This window comes from Vicugna pacos, chromosome 20, assembly GCF_048564905.1.
Source record: "Vicugna pacos chromosome 20, VicPac4, whole genome shotgun sequence".
Lineage (NCBI taxonomy): Eukaryota > Metazoa > Chordata > Mammalia > Artiodactyla > Camelidae > Vicugna > Vicugna pacos.
Genome location: NC_133006.1, coordinates 21,241,232 through 21,258,045, shown reverse-complemented (window position 1 = coordinate 21,258,045; position 16,814 = coordinate 21,241,232). Strand labels below are relative to the sequence as shown.

The window sequence follows — 16,814 nt, the reverse complement described above, 5'->3', positions numbered from 1 at the left end:
CTATATCTTACAGATATGGAACAGATATTAAAGGACATTATGAATGTCTTTTGTCAATAAATCCAACAACTTAGATGAAATGCACAAAATTACTTGAAAAACATTACTTAGCAGAAGTGACAAAATGAAATAGAATATTTGAGTAACCCTAATCTATAAAAGAAATTGCATTTGTTATCAAAACTTTTTTCACAAAACTCTAGGCCCAGATAGTTTTTTTTTGGTGGGGGAGGAATCCTCAGTCAGAAGAACTTGGGCCCCCATAGGCCCAGATAGTTCTATCAGTGATTTTCATTGAACATTTAAGGAAAAAATACTACCCATTTAATATAAATTATTTTAGGAAATAGAGAAGATAAACATTTCCCAACTTGTTTAATATTTGCCTCAAAACCCAGGTAACAAAAAATCTGACAAAGATGTTGTAGATAATGTCTATGTAGAAAATCTTATGATTTCTGTAAGAAAATTTATTAAAACTAATGAGTGTGTTTAACAAAGTTGCAGGATACAAGAACAGTATATAAATATCAATTGTGGCAAATAATGGAGATGAAGAAGTAAGACTATCTCTATTCACAGATGATATAGTTGTTTGCATAGAAAATCCTAAGCAATCTACAAAACCACCACTAGGGCTAGTAACTGAATTTAGTAAGATTGCAGGATATGAAGTCAGTATAAAAATACCACTTTTATTTTTATCTTCTAGCAGCAAACAACTAGAAAAATTTTTGAAAGTTTCCTTTACAATAGAATCAAAAACATTAAATATGTGGAAATAAATTGAAGAAAAGAAGTATACTAAAGAAAAAAAAAAGAACTATACTGAAAACTATAAAACATAGCTGGGAGAAATTAAAGAAGACCTAAATAAATATGCCATACCTTGAATGTATACCGTGTTCAAGGATAAGCTGACTCATTTTTATTATGTCAGATTTCCCCAAATTGAGCTATAGAGTCAATGCAATCCCAATCAGAATTTCAGAATTTATAGCTGTATTGTTTTTTCCCAACAGAAATTGGTAGGCTGAGTAAAAAATTTATATGGAAATCAAAAGGACCTAGAATGGTCAGAATAATCTTGAAAAAAAAATGAGACTTACACTACCTACTTTCAAGATTTAAAATGAAGCTACAGTAATAAAGATAGTATGATATTGGCATATGGGTACATGGATCAGTGGAACAAAATAGAAACTTCAGAAGTAAGTCACTGTGTATACATTACACTTAAAATAACAAAAACAATTAAACCCAATATTGTAAACAACAAAAATCTAGAAGGAAAGCATTGTCTCCTAAGAAAGGCATGTATCTATTCATGCAGAAGTTTTTTTGACAAGTTTTTAGGGCAAACCTCTACAATATAATGGCATACACCAGAAGATTATCAGGATGGAATAATGTTAGCTACTTCAGCAATTGAGATGTTCTGTTTAGATAACTTTGAGGTCCTGCATCTAAATCAGTTGCTTCAGCGTTGTGTTACATTTTTGCTTAAAGCCTTTGCAAAAAGCTTTTGGTATGGCTGAGCAGTGACTCTTGGGCAAGTCATTTAACTTTCTGGCCATTTGCAAATGATAGATTTGGTCTAGGTGATTATTTAAGATCCCTTCTAACTCTGAAATTCTGTGAATCTGCAAATCTGGAATTCTTACTTCCCAACTTTGTGGTACATTTTCACAAAGATATCTGAGAGCCTTTCTCCGTTGTTTCTTTGGCAGATTGCAGTCCTCTGGCAGAAATGAAACCTGATCAAAATGTGTTTTTCCAGCTTGATTTCATCTTAGCCTCTATGCTCTGTTAACAGTAACAGATGGCCAGAAAATGTTTTCCCACATACTTGAAGTGGAATAAATAGCAGGCTTCTATTAGTCTTTTCAGCCACCCTTGGACTCAGTGATGTCATCCTCTATTAGGACCACAAATGCTGAATGAAATTTGTGCCAGGGATTATTGGCTAATTTCAGATTAGATTTCAGATCAGTGATTTCCTTGGTTGAGCAAACCTCTACAAACCTCTCCTGTAACAACTGGCTTCATGGATCACCTTTTTACCTATTCTTTGTTATTATGATAAAATGGAGACAAAACCAGTTGAGGAATTCTTATGCATTTTTTAGAAGCTAATTAGGTAATTTTGTTGACTCCTAAAAGTAAATTGATAAATGAAAAAGCAAATCTATATCATTATTACTGTTATGGGAGAACAGTCCATAGTGTACCCGCAGACCTGCCTGTACCATAAGCAGTCCTTAGAGCATAACTAAAGAACCCTTAGTCATTTAGTGCTGTTCAGTTTTTGATGATTACCTATTTACTTGCATATTTGATTGCAGAGCTGATGGCACAGTAACCTCTGTGGTCTCTTGTCAGTGTCTTGGTAGAGATTGGACATTACTGCTACAGTGATGGTGAATTAGCCCTGGGCATACTTAAGAAAGACTTTATTAATTTAATTGGGTTTGTGAAGTACAGAAAAGTATTTGATGGAGTTACACTGTAACTTTACCCCCAAAACTTAGATTTATTCTTCTTACACAGGTTAAGCAGTCCATGGTAGGTTGTAAAAAGGGAAAAGATGTCCTCCAACCATTTCTGAGATACCTTATAAATTCATTCTGTGCCAGGTGTGTTCTGGAGGAACACGATAGTAAGCGAAGACGTTAGTAGAAGTAAAACAGTCCAGTGAGCAGAGCTGGGATCATGCTCTACCTTTGCCTCTTCCTGCCTTGTCACCTTGTGCAAATTACTTCACATTTCAACCTCATGATCTTCCTCTTTAAAATGAGGATAATGATGCATACCTTATATGGGGTATTGTGAAGACTAATTGAGATAAGATGTTAAAATTCCTTAGTTCAGTGTCTGGTACAAAGTAAAATGTTGTCATTATCATTAGTAGTTTGGCTTTGCTGGTCCAAGTCAGAGGATGAAGCTTTTCCCCATGTGTGTACAAAATAAATTATCTTTCTTAGTTGACCAAAGGACATTGATATGGCCTAACCTATAAAGTAAAAAGACAGACAATTATTTGAAGCTGTGTGTCCATCTCCCTACTCAGTGGTGGCCTAGAAGAAGATGTTAAATCATCATTCTTATATGTTCAGGCAGAGTAAAAACATCTGGGATAAAAGATAAGAGAGATTGTATGACTAGACAGAGATTGAAGAAGGTAGTCTCTGTAGAGAGATTCGCTACTCTTAGAAGTCAAAATTATATAGTGGAATGAAGTTTATCTTCTCATTTGCTTATTCTAATGTGTAATACCTGAAAATATCAATTCTTGTCTGGGAACTTACCCACTTTGGGGCGGGGTAGATGGATCCTTCTGGGTCTTGTGCTTTTCTGGTTGTTTCTCTGTGTTAGTGCTTTTGACAAGAGCATTATGCCAATAGGCTGGTGAGCAGTCCTCAGTGAGGTTAGTCCCAGTCCTGGCTGGCTGGTGCTCACACACTTGCAGTCATTTCCATGATAATCAGGAACATAAATCCACCTGGTTACTCTCAGGGTAAAGTGGGGCACAGAGTTCTCTCCTCCACACAACTGCCCTGAAGAAGTCAATGTTGTCATTTGCCAGATGACATGGCTACAAAGTCCATAGAATTCTGCTGGTTACTACCCGTAGGCCTGTTGTTTTCTACTGGTTGACCTTGCCTTTACAAACTGGATTTTGACAAGCTTCATTGATATTTTATTCCCTATCCGTGGTTGTTCTCTAGTGACCCCTTAGTACTAGAGCTACAAGGGATGAAAATCTCTTCCTGGAGCCAGAGTGGGATGTAGTAGGAAGGCTTTCTGGGGAATATTAATTCAATTTTAACCTTGTTCAGTTTTCAGTTTTTAGATACACAAGTTGAAAGGATAGAAAAGGGCATACTGGGAATGAGGGATGATACATTGAGATAGAAAGGTAGATCTGAAGTCTCTTGAAGACAACCTGAGTCCTAGGATAATAATCTAAGCTTTCTAAACCTTTTTTATTAAGATAATAATTTAAGCCTTTTCTAAAGGGAGAGAGCAATAGAATCCAGAAATAATAATGATTACTATTTACTTATTGAGCATTTAATAAATGCCAGGTATTTAATATATGTTAGTTAGCTCTTTTAATCCCAAAGTTTCTGTGAGGTTGATCAGTTTGTTCTGAAGTCATGGCATTAATAAGTTGGGGAGGGTATAGCTCAGTGGTAGAGCTCGTGCTTAGCACCCACGAGGTCCTGGATTCAATCCCCAGTACCTCCATTAATATAATATAATATAATATAATATAATATAATATAATATAATATAATATAAATAAACCTAATTACCTTCCCCCCAAAATAAACAAAAAACAAAAACAATGTCACAGCATTAGTAAGTAAGAGAAAGAGGTTTTGAGCCCATATATGACTCTGAAGCCTGTGCTCTTAACCACTAAGCTATATAAGAATAGAGGTTGAAACTTCGTTCTTGAGGAATGAATTTATGCATTTCTTTTCTATCTGCAGACTCTCATTTTCCATTCTTTGAGTCATCTTAAGTGGCTAACTGAAACCTGAAATTAAACCATTCTTTAGCATTAGAGAAAAGAAAAATCACCTGGAGCTTGTTAAAGTGCAGATTCCTTAACCCCTTCCTCATTGTGATTCAGCGTATCTGGAGTATGGCCCAATAAGCTGCGTGTTAAAATAAACATACCAAAGTGATTCCACCCTCATGATTAGAGTTCCATAGTTTGAAACATATTGCCCTAAATACTGGCAAGGTTAGGATGAAATTTAACATACTCTCATACATTTTTACTTTGTCAAGGCTTGAAAAATGATATATATTTTATATGGAGCTGTAAATAGAGTTAGATTTTGCATAGAATACTATAGAAATTAGATGTATGGTAACTACTTGGTGTAATCAGAGAATGTTAGTGCTAATAAGCAGTGTAACTTACTCTTTTTTTTTTTTTTAGGGGGGAGGTAATTAGGTTTACTTATTTTATTTTTAGAGGCGATACTGGGGCTTAAACCCAGGACCTTGTGTATGCTAAGCATGAGCTATACCTTTCCCCCCAGTGTAACTTACTCTTGACTGTGTTTGTTTCATTTTACTTGAAGTATGTTCCTCTTTCTTCAGAGTGAAACATACTTTAAAAAATCCCTATCACTTTCTTTTCTCCAAAATAGCTTTTTATCGTAAGGAAAAGTAGCTTATCTTAGTGATTCTCAACCTCTTGTCCCTGCTCCTGCATTTTAAAGGGATCCTTACTCCCATCTCTGACAATGTCTCCCTGCTACCATGATTCTCAGCTGAGGTGGGACGTGGAGTCTTTATCAGAATCTGTGCAGAGGAGAGGAGACATACAGTCCTCAAAACTCATTTTATGTCTTCAGAAATTATTATCTTTAATACTTCTGAAACATATCCCACCCCAATTTCTGAGCTCATGTGGCTTCCCTGAATACTTAAAAGTAGAGAAAGGGTTGCTGGGAGGAAATAATTGTAATAGCTTATATAAATACATAAGGAGCTTGAAAAAGAAAGCCTGCCGATACCTAGTGTTAACTAATAACATTGAATTCTGTTTTCTTCTTTCCTTTTGTTCCTTCAGGGGTTTCCTGTAAGTTCCTCAGGAGTATGCACTGTATCTTCCTTTACTTTCAGTTATTGTTTTTGTTGTTTTTTGTAGTAGAAGTGTTTAAGGTGTTCTTTTTTTTTCTTTCATATCCAGTCCTGTTTCCTTGTAGGTGTCCATTCTTTGCAGGACAAGAGGATTTTTCTTTCCCTCTGTGGCAAGTTAGTTTTTAGAGAATAGGAGCCGTTATAGAAAACTTTTTTTTTTCCAGAGAATAAAATTGGTTCGTACTAAGTAAATGCTGATTAAATTTTTTTTTATGAATTAAAATCAGTAAAAATATGAGTAAGGGTCTGGGATTTTAGTTTACCCTATTTAGAAGCTAATAATTAGCCTGCTGCATTTCATGGATGCTGGCAGAAAACGAGACTCCTGGGTCAGACAAAGGATTTTGTTACTCATAGCCCAGCAAGAATCATAAACAGAGGTTTGCATTAGTTCCCTTTACCCCCACAAGTCCCATAGGAGTGATATGAATGGGCCCAGGTGAATGCCTGTCCATGTGTTAACCGGAGTGGAACATTGAGCTTGGGGAATCCATTGCTTTTATAGTAAGTTGTAAGCAAGCCTGCTCTTTGTCCTGGCGGGACATCCTTCAAAGGTCTTCATCCTTCAAAACTGCTGTAGGCAAACACAATCCTGAGAAGTGACCTGGGTAAGGAGTGGTCAGGGTCATGTGTTTTGTGTTTTTCTTACCTACCTAGACATGTAGGAGTATAAGAGAGCCATGGAGGAGTAACTCTCCCAACAGTTAGTATATACAATAGATAATTGATAGAAATCTTAGATTTATTATGAAATATTTGCCATCCAAAGAGGTATAGAGACTAATATAATGAACAGTTATATGGTCACCTCCCAACATAAGAAATAAGCATTGTTCATACAGGTGAAGCTTCTGTAGGCCCCTCCCGCAGTCCTACAGGTAAGCACTTCCTGAGTTTGTTGTTATCATGACAGTGCATTCCTATGTATCACTTAATATTATACAGTATTATTTTATATATTTATAAGCTTCTGAAATTTTTACTCTCATTTAAAAATTGTTACAGAGCCTTTTTACATAGTACGTGTTAGCCGCTGTAGAAAAAATTTGTAAGGTTAAAGCTCTTGCACACCATGATCTTATGGTCCAGTTAAAAACAACAACACTGAAAATGCTCAGTAAAAGGAAAGGATATGTGTGAAAAAATAAAAATTGGTAAACAACATATAACTCTAAAGTCAGCTATTAGCATCTAGTATGTATAAGAGCTAACTGTAGTTATGGATGGAAGGAGAAATATAATTCATTCTTGGGATAGAAAATAGTGACGGTTAGAGGCAACAGTGGGAAATTACAGGGATGAGATTCATCTAGACAATTTGTCATATAGGAGAGAGGGTAAGGCAATAAGGAACTGGCCTTATTAAATTGATCCAGCCAGAAAGATGAGAGAAGGGGGCTGGCAGTAGTCAGTCAGTAGGGTAGGCAGCTAAGAGGTATGTAGGCCCAGCATTCTGTCAGGTAACCGTTTTGATTAGGAAGGTTGGCTAAGACTAAGCCCTCACCTAAAGCTGGCTTAACATCTAATTGCATAGGGATGGTTACATATGTGAGAATTAAAGAACATCCTAAGGTCCTCTGTGATCATGACCTAAATGTGTGTTACAGATTCCAGGGATATAGAAGGAAAGAGTTTAATATGAGTTGCAGCAGCTGGGGAAAGAAAGCCTGGATAAGAAGTCATGAGCTGGGCCTTGAATGGCAACTCATGAAAGGGACGTTCTAGGGAAAGGAGTGGGTGACGAGAGCACATGAGCAGAGACTGGGGACAGTGCATGTGGAATAGTGAGAAGACTGCCTGTGTGAATTGTTTTTGTCCAAGCCACTTGATCTGTAGTTTCCTGTGGTCTGGATTTTGCTGATTGCTTACTTATGGTGCAATTCAGCAGTTTTCTTCAGTCTTCTGTGTTTCCTGCAGGTTAGCAGCTAGACTCAGTAGCATGATGAGATTCAGGTTCAGTCCCTTTGGCAAGGCTATGGGTGGTTGTATGTTCTTTTATCACATCAGTAAAGGTATGTGTAAGGGTCTGGAGTTTCACTTTATCCTACTTAACAAGCTGATAATTAGCCTGTTACTGTTTTATGTTCTAACTTCATAGAGCTTCCTCTTCTGTTTCAAGTAGTGTTAAAAAAAATATAACAACTTGCTTTGTGAGGTGTCCTGGTCTGTTGCCCTCTCCACCCTGTCTCACTTTTATTTGGACCATATCTTTTCTTCATTTCTGTCTTACTCAGTTTGGATTCCTCGCCTAGCAGTTTCTTCTCGATGTGGGGACCCTGTCCTAGGAAGGAGCCTTGGTTAGTTTCATGAGTTTATAGGGTTAGACTGCTTCAGCTCCTTTGGGACAAGGCCCCTTCAGTTTCAGTTGCTATTCTCAGATTGGCCCGCATCGCTTTTCATTTAGTACTTGGTTATCTTGGGGTTGTTCTGTTCTCTGGTCCGACAGATGCCCTATTGTTTTCCTCTCCTGATCTGCACAGCTGCTTGTCTTGTGGATGTTGATGCTTTTTCCTCTGCTGCTTGTATAAGGGGGTTTATGAGGGTGCTTTATCTTCTGGTTTTGTGTTAAATGTTATCCGTGAGTTTTTCAGTTGTTATCTAGTTGCTCTGTCTTTATGTGAGGATTCAGAAATACCAAAAGCTATGTTACCACTGCTGTAGCCATTTCTCCAGAATCCCCTTCATAGGTTCTAGAGTAGAAAGGCGACACATTCATGACAATGATATGTTTCATCTAACATCTTACATGACATAGAGATAGTGTGGTCATTAGTCAACATTTGTTCTTTAACTTGCTCTTTCTTCCAAATTGAGAAGTGTTATTGGCTGTAGTAACCATTTGCAGATTTCCATGGATATAATAGCTTCTTATCACCACTCTTTTCAGGTTCACTAAGAATCTTTCACCGGACAAAATCAATTTGAGCACCCTGAAAGGGGAGGGTCAGCTGACCAACCTGGAGCTAGATGAAGAGGTTCTACAGAATGTGCTGGAGCTTCCCACCTGGTTAGCCATCACTCGGGTCTACTGCAACAGGGCCTCCATCCGGGTGAGAATGGGGGTCAGGGTCTTGTTGCTCTCTTTGGCCAGCAGGCCTGCCTTTTTGTGGGGTGGCTCCCACAGCCCTGAGTCTTTGCTTTCCTATTTCAGATCCAGTGGACAAAGCTGAAGACACATCCTATTTGCTTGGTAATGGCCTTTCTTGATTGCAAGTAATCAAATGGGGATGGAGGTGGGTACAGTTTTAAAAGATCTGAGAGAAGGAGGGGAGGAGTCCTGATAGGCCATCCTTTTTGGGAGTGTGGGTACTTTTGTCTGACTTGTGAGTGTCTCTCTGAGACACAGTGAATATTGTCTGAGCTTTTTCTGAAACTACTGTGCAGTAGAGCAATGAGCGCTGAGACACAGACCCAGGAATCCTGAGTTGGTTTTGTTTGTTTTGTTTTGTTTTTATAACAAGTTTTGCTGCCCAGGTTCTACCTTTATGTTTCCTCTGGATTCTTGACAGAGGGAAAATTAGAAGGTTAGTTCATGTTGGCTGTTGGGTGATTATCAGCTGAAAGCCCCTTAGGAACTGATTGATACATATCTTTATCTGAAACACTGGAATCCCCAGGAATAGTATTATCTCTGTAACTTGGATTTTTGTTTTCATTTTCTGATGTGAGCTAATCCCATGCTTGTCATGGAGTTCTGCTGTTGTTGGAAATAGAAGAGGGTAGACGAAGCCTCTCTTTGCATTTCAGTTTGTTAATTCATTCAGTCGACAAACGTTTATTGTCTGCCCACTGTGGGCACAGCACTCAACTAGGTATTGGACCCCAGAGATGAATATAACACAGACTGTGTTGTGTGGGTTTTTGTGCAGATGCTCAGCTCTCCATGGCTTTCATTTCAGTGTCTGGATAAGGTAGAGGTGGAGATGAAGACATGTGAGGAACCTCGGCCTCCCAATGGACAGTCTCCCATTGCCCTTGCTTCAGGACAGAGGTTAGTTGCTTTGGATCCTGTTATTTCTAGCATATTAACTGGTCCAGATCACCTTTTGGTTAAAATATTAAAGCTTTTTATTATGGAAGCTTTAAACATACACCAAAGTAGAGAGAATAGTATAATAAACTCCCATGCACCCAAGATCTGACTTCTACATTTATCAACATTTAACCATTTTCTTTCTTCTGCCACTTTGTGTATGTGTATAGTACTTGAAAGCAAATCCCAGATACCATATGATTCCATCTGTAAATACTTCTGTTTATGTGTCTTTAATAGAGAAGGATTGAGAAGAAAGGAAAAAAGCCCCACAATACTATCATCACAATTAACAGAATTAGTAGGAATTCCTTAATATCATCTAAATCTACTTTCTGTGTATTTTCTAATCATTCCATAGAAGTGGAATCATATGTTACGTGGTCTTTTCTGATTGGTGTCTTTCACTTAGCATGTTTTGCTATGTTATAGCACATATCAGTGCTCTATTCCTTTTATGGCTGAATAATATTCTGTTGTATGGGTATACCACATTTTATTTATCCATTCATCAGTTGATGGACAGTTGATTTGTTTCCCCTTTTTTGCTAGCGTATTTTGGGATAGATTCCTGAAAGTGTGACTGCTGGGTCAAAGGGCAAATGCATGTGTAATTTTGATAGACATTGCTAAATTCCTCTCCTTAAGGATTTTATGATTTTGTGCCTCTATCAGCAATGTTTTAAGAGTTCTTGTTTTCCCAGAGCCTTGCCAGTTGAGAATATTGTCAGACTTTAAGACTTTTGCCTAATCTAATAGATGCTGCATGGTATTTCAGTGTAGTTTTTTGGTAAGTTATATTGAAGTGTACAAACCATAAATGTATAGCTTAGTGATTCTTTACATTGTTAACACATCAAGACACAGACTACTTCCAGAATCCCATAAGCCTTTTGTGTTCTTCCTAGTCATACCTACCCTTAAGGATAATTTTTATCCTGATTTTTAACACCATACATTTGTTTTCCCTATTTTTAAAGTTATGTAAATGTAATCACATAGTATGTCATACTCTGTCTCTACCTATGTTAGCTCAATATGTTTGTAAAAGTCATCTGGATTGCTACATGTAGTTATAGTTTATTCATCCTCATAACTGTATATTATTCCATTATATGCCACAATTATCCATTCTGTTGTAGATGCCCATTTGGTTTGTTTCTAGTTTCTGGCTATTAAGTATACTGTTGTTATGTGGAGCTGTTCTCTAACATGACTGTGCTGACTCTATGCGTTTGTCAAAACCCTAGACATGTACGCCACAAAGAATGAACTTTTCTGTATGTAAATTAAAATATGTAAGAAAAAAGAACAGTGCTGCTATGAGCATTCTTGTACATAACTCTTGGTGAACATATGTACACATTTTTGTTTTATGTTTATCTAGCAGGGTCATAGGCTGTGCATATGTTCTACTTTAGGATATACTGCTAGACAGTTTTCCGGAGTGCTTGTACCACCTTCTCCACTAGCAGTGCATCAAAGTTCCTGTTGCTAGCATTTAGTATTGTCTCTTTTTTTACTCTAGCCACCCAGTAGGTGTATACTTGTCTCACATTATGATTTTTGTGTGTGTGGTAGGGAGGTAATTGGTGGAGGTACTGGAGATTGAACCCAGGACCTTGTGCATGCTAGGCACACATTCTACCACTGAGCTATATCCTCCCCCATCACATTATGATTTTAATTTACATTTTTTGATGATTGGTTTATTAGAATTTTGGATATCCTCTTTCACAAAGCATTGATGTATTTTTCCCATTTATCTTTTGGATTATTTGTCTTTTTCTCATTAATTTGTAGAAGTTCTTTATATATTCTGGAAACAAGTCCTTGGTTACATACATGTATTACAAATATCTTCTACTCTATGGATTCACTTTCACTCTTAATGTTGGTTTTTTGTTAATCCAAAATTATTTATTCTAGTGTAGTCCTGTATATCTATTTTTCCCTTTATGGTTAGCACTTTTTGTGTTTTGTTTAAGGAATCTTTTCCTATCCTAAGGTGTGAAGATATTCTATGTTTTTTTCTAACTTTATTCTTCTAGCTTTATTATTTGACCTTTCACATTTAGATCTACAATAAATCTTTTTCTTTAATTGAAGTTTAGTTTACTTACAATGTTGTGTCATTTTACAATCAATCTTGAAACTTTTTTTTTGTTTGTTTGATGTAAGATAGAGGTTAATATTATTTTTTATCTTCATGGATATCCTCAAATTGACCATGCGCCATTTGAAAAGACAGTCTTTTCATACTCACAGACATAGAAAACAAACTTATGGTTACCATGGGAGAAAAGGGGTGGGAAGGGATAAACTGGGAGTTTGAGATTTTCAGATACTAACTACTATATATAAAATAGATAAACAATGTTTCTATTGTATAGTACAGGGAAATATATTCAGTGTCTTGTAGTAACCCATCATGAAAAAGAATATGAAAAGGAACATATATGTATGTATATGTATGACTGGAACATTATGCTGTACATCAGAAATTGACACAATATTGTAAACTGACTGTATGTCAATTAAAAAGAATCATCCAAAAAAATTTTACCCTTGAGGTACCTCAACAATTATCTTCTTCTGGACACATTTCATTTTCTTTCAGTTTTTCTTGATATGGGATATAACTTATTTTTTTAAATTTTGTGGTAAAAGTTTTATAAAGTGCTGTATGTCGTGTTTCTTAAATTGAATATGCATATATAATTTAATGTTTTTTTCATCATCTACTCATTGCAAGAAAATAATATGAAATAAGACTATAAACAAAACTAGATATAATCTTTACTAATCTCCATATGGGAGAAATCTGCAGTAAATAAACCAGCATATAGATTAATAGTCTCACTTCAAAGCTATTATATGGAAAATTGGAGTTTTGACATGTCAAATAAATATTAAAAGCAAAAAAACCCAATCTTTTCCATACTGCACTGTCACTTTTGTCCTAAGTCAAATGTCTCTCAGTGTAGTTTTGATATATATGAATAAGGTTGAACATCATTTTATGTTTAATATCTATGCGCATTTATTTTTCTGTTAACTGTCCCTACTTTGTCCCATTTTTATTGAACTCTTGGTCTTTTTCTTCTCAGTTTTTTGAAACTCTTTATACATTAGAGATATTAGCACTTTGTGATATAAATTGCAAAGATACACACACACACACACACACACACACATATATATATGTATTTTTTTAGCTTGTAATTCCTAGACCACCTTTTTACTTGCAGTGAGAACTGATTTCACCTACACATCAAGAATGTCTATATTTCTCACATCCAGAAGGACTTTAAGATGGCCTTCATTCCTCTCCCTGCCATTTCTGACCTCTCACTGTGAAGTACAGCTGTGCTCTTTGGGATCTATTTGACAGGGTAGAGGTGGGGCTGTTCTTGACTGGATTTCACAGTATTAAACGTCATGCTCACCTGGCTGTACTTCTTTTCTCTTTCCACTGCCTTTGCTCTGCCTCTGAAGATGTTATACAAACCTAGTGTTTCCTTTCTGTAGTTAAATCTCCCTTCACAGACAATATTCAGATATGTATTTGTGTAGTTTGTGGACTGTGAATTTATTCAATTTATTCCTTCTAACAGAAGGGAGATTGTTTCCAGGTCAACCTTTTCTTTTATTCTATCCTTTAAAAAAAATCCCATTAAAAAGAGTACAGCATCATTGTAAAATATTTTAGAAATTTACAAAATATAAGAAGGTAGAAATGGGAGGAGAGAAATAAAGAAAAAAATAATTATCCACAGATCTAGTACCCAAAGACAGGCATTGTTAACAGTCTTGTGTGATGTCTTCTAGTATAAAGAGTGTTCATAAAGTCTCACATGATTCTGAACATTGGTCTACCTTGTGTGTCATAGTGAGTATGGCTTTGCCGAGAAGGTGGTGGAGGGGATGTTCATCATCGTCAATTCCATTACCATCAAGATTCACTCCAAGGCCTTCCACGCTTCTTTTGAATTGTGGCAGCTCCAGGGCTATAGTGTCAACCCCAACTGGCAGCAGAGTGACCTTCGCCTCACCCGCATCACTGACCCCCGCCGAGGAGAGGTGACAACTCTGGCATTGCAAAAGGGAAAAACAGAGGGTTCAAAGTGAGGCTGATTCTTAAAGGTTATCATTCCTCTTTTGGAGATTTCCTCAAATGCTCCCCATTCCTGGGAACCCAAGAATCCCTTCTGTCCAGTGTTACTGTTACATCCTTTCCTTGGTTATGAATCTCTGATCCACTGCCTTTTGTGGGTAGGAGCCCTCTTGAGAATGGTGGGAGTCTCTGCCTTGCCAGTCTTTCCCCCTTGCCTGTTGGTTAATTTCATCCACAGAATTAAGGCATTTTACCTTCTCTCCTTCTAGGTTTTAACATTTAAGGAAATAACTTGGCAAACACTTCGAATTGAGGCATATGCTACAGACAATGGTGATCAGGACCCAGTCACCACTCCACTGAGACTTATTACCAACCAAGGCAGGATCCAAATAGCCCTGAAGAGAAGAGTGAGTGTGTTCTCTGTCCTCATGAAAACTTCCATCTTTAATTTTTCTAGACAGCCTGGGAGTTGGTGTTTCCTCTTTTTTTAATGTTATTGGCCCCTGGAATGACATTTGAAAGGGGAGGACCCACAGTTCAGTGTTGCACTGTATCCACCAATGAGAGAACATTTCTACCTCCCTGGCATTTTAATTTTGGAAAACACACTTTTTACCCTGACATATATAGGAACACTGACATAGACACCTGGCCGTTGACTACTGCTGCTTCTTGTTAATCACAGAGAACTTTAGAGACTTTGTAAGAAATTGACTCTCCAAGGTGCTTGATACTTTCCTTTCATGTGCTGGGAATTAAAAAGCCATCTCTGAAACTGATTGGGCAGTAGTCAGTTTGAGGAGTTGGAATGGTACCAGATGTTGAACCATGTGTTCTGTGTGGCCCCTTCAGACCAAAGATTGCAATGTGGTAGCCTCCAAGCTGATGTTCCTGTTGGATGACCTGCTCTGGGTGCTAACTGACTCGCAGCTCAAGGCTATGATGAAATATGCAGAGTCGCTGAGTGAAGCCGTGGAGAAGTCAGCCCAGCAGAGAAAGAGCCTGGCCCCTGAACCTGTACAGGTTAGAGGCAAAATAGATACCCTTGGTGGGAGTGGGGAGATGGTAGGCCAGACCAAATTCATACCAACATAGGTAGGGTCTAGACTTTATTAGGTTTATTTGGGGAATTTGTCATTCACTTCTGGATGTGCATAGGCTTTGCCTGTACCTCTGATTTATTCATTTATTTTGTTTATTGGGTGCCTCTAGTGTGTTAGGTATACAGTACAAGTCGTTGGAAAGCCTCGTGTTCCTGTCTTTGGAGTTCTCACTGCCTTAAAATATGGAGCATAAACAAGTTAGTATGGTGTGATAAGCGCTGTAATAGAGATAAACACTGTGGCATGAGAGCACAAAGAAGAGGCATCCAACTATCAGGCTGAAAGTAGACATTTAGGGAAGAATTCCTGGAGGAGGTGTTTTAGCATCAGTCAGCTAGGTCCTGGGGAGTGAGAGCTTAGAAGGCAATTCAAATCTCAGAAAAGTACTCAAGAGTCATTAGACTAGTTATAATTGGGCTTTTTGGAGCTTGGGCTATTTAGGTGGAACAGACTTAAAACCCAGGTGAAGAATTATTAGAGGGAAAGGACATCTTATCAAATTGTGGTTTTCTTCAAGCTGAACTGAAGCTTAAAGAAAGCCAGCAGGGAAGCTCTCTGGGCCTGGACTTCCTGTTTTTCTCTCTGTCACATGTAGATCACACCGCCCGCTCCCAGTGCCCAGCAGTCCTGGGCCCAGGCGTTTGGTGGCAGCCAGGGCAGCAGCAACAGCAACAGCAGCCGCCTCAGCCAGTACTTTGAGAAATTTGATGTGAAAGAGTCCTCTTACCATCTCCTCATCTCCCGCCTGGATCTGCACATTTGTGATGATAGCCAGCCCCGAGAGCCAGGTACCCCGTGAGGCCTGAGCCTGGGCCGGGTGGTCCATCACTGCCTTCAGCTTTGAGCAAAGCTTGGGGATGCAAGGCTCTTTTCAAGACTTGTGGCATATTTTGGTTGGCTTCCCTTAATCACAGGGCTTCCTTGGGCCTCAGTGCTCCTGTGACAGCTCTCTGTTAGTGCTCTTCAGCCCTTAGGGTGCAGCAAAACCAGCTGTGATACTTAATAAATTACAGGCGCTGGGACTCTTCCCAGACTCCACTAAATGAGAGTCTTCAGGGGTAGAGCCCAAGCAGGGTATATATATTTTTTCTTCCCAGTGTCCTGTAGTCAATGCTGTCCACTGGTGTCAGCTTTTAGGAGAGTAAATTCAACCATAGGAAACCTCAGAATTTTCAGATTTTTGATTGAGTTTAAATAGTTATTATGTGTGAATGTGTTCTTCCCATGTAGAGAGGTTGTGCTGTGTTCTTCTCATACCTTTTTGTTCATTAGAGCAATTGGTATTACATATACATTTATTCAAGATGAAAAAGTAATCAACTCATTTCTTTCCTTATGAGCCTTAGGGGAATTGCTTCATCTCTCTGAGTTTCTTCATTTATGAACTCGAGTTAAATCATATCTTACTTGTTTACCTCAGATTGTTATCAGGCTCAAATGAAATACTGAATTTAGAGGACCTTAATCATAGGCAAATAATTTGGTATTATTATTTCTCCTCTGCCTGTTCCTTCAATTCTCTTTGTTCTGTCTCTGCTCCCCTTTGCCATCAGCTCTTGGTTTTAGATGCTGTCATATTGTTCTCTTGCTGCTTTATCCTCTCTGACGGTTATGTTTGCCTCTTAATGAGACCCAGGCTCATTTTCCTTGGGGGAACCTACTATTTTTTCTTCCTGAGGCACTGAACACTATTGCTTCTCTTGCCTTTCTACGCCTTGTCTTGAAATGACTTCAGCCCCTCTCTACTCCCAATATGGAGGAGCTGAAAGGACCAGTGACAGTGTAAAGATTGCTTTTGTCACCACTAGAAATAAATTGCTCACTGGTTTGCCATCCACTCATTCTAGAATTTCTCTGCTAAAACAAATTATTGTTTTGTTTGTTTTTTTTC

The 16,814-nt window shown here is 37.9% G+C and overlaps 1 protein-coding gene across 9 annotated transcripts in view; it reads left to right on the top strand.

Annotated features, from left to right (window-relative positions):
• BLTP3A (bridge-like lipid transfer protein family member 3A) overlaps window positions 1-16,814 on the top strand; it is a 55,573-nt gene that overhangs the window by 16,675 nt on the left and 22,084 nt on the right. For 6 of the 9 annotated variants that reach the window (XM_072945211.1, XM_015237521.3, XM_072945212.1 and 3 more), the window contains exons 2-8: window positions 8,555-8,717; window positions 8,819-8,857; window positions 9,567-9,658; window positions 13,594-13,783; window positions 14,087-14,227; window positions 14,673-14,843; window positions 15,519-15,711. In XM_072945211.1, coding sequence (XP_072801312.1) covers window positions 8,555-8,717; window positions 8,819-8,857; window positions 9,567-9,658; window positions 13,594-13,783; window positions 14,087-14,227; window positions 14,673-14,843; window positions 15,519-15,711 — 989 coding nt within the window. Of the gene's footprint in view, window positions 1-8,554; window positions 8,718-8,818; window positions 8,901-9,566; window positions 9,659-13,593; window positions 13,784-14,086; window positions 14,228-14,672; window positions 14,844-15,518; window positions 15,712-16,814 lie in introns of those variants that run through there. The other 3 variants (XM_072945215.1, XM_072945213.1, XM_072945216.1) reach the window with 3 other exon arrangements.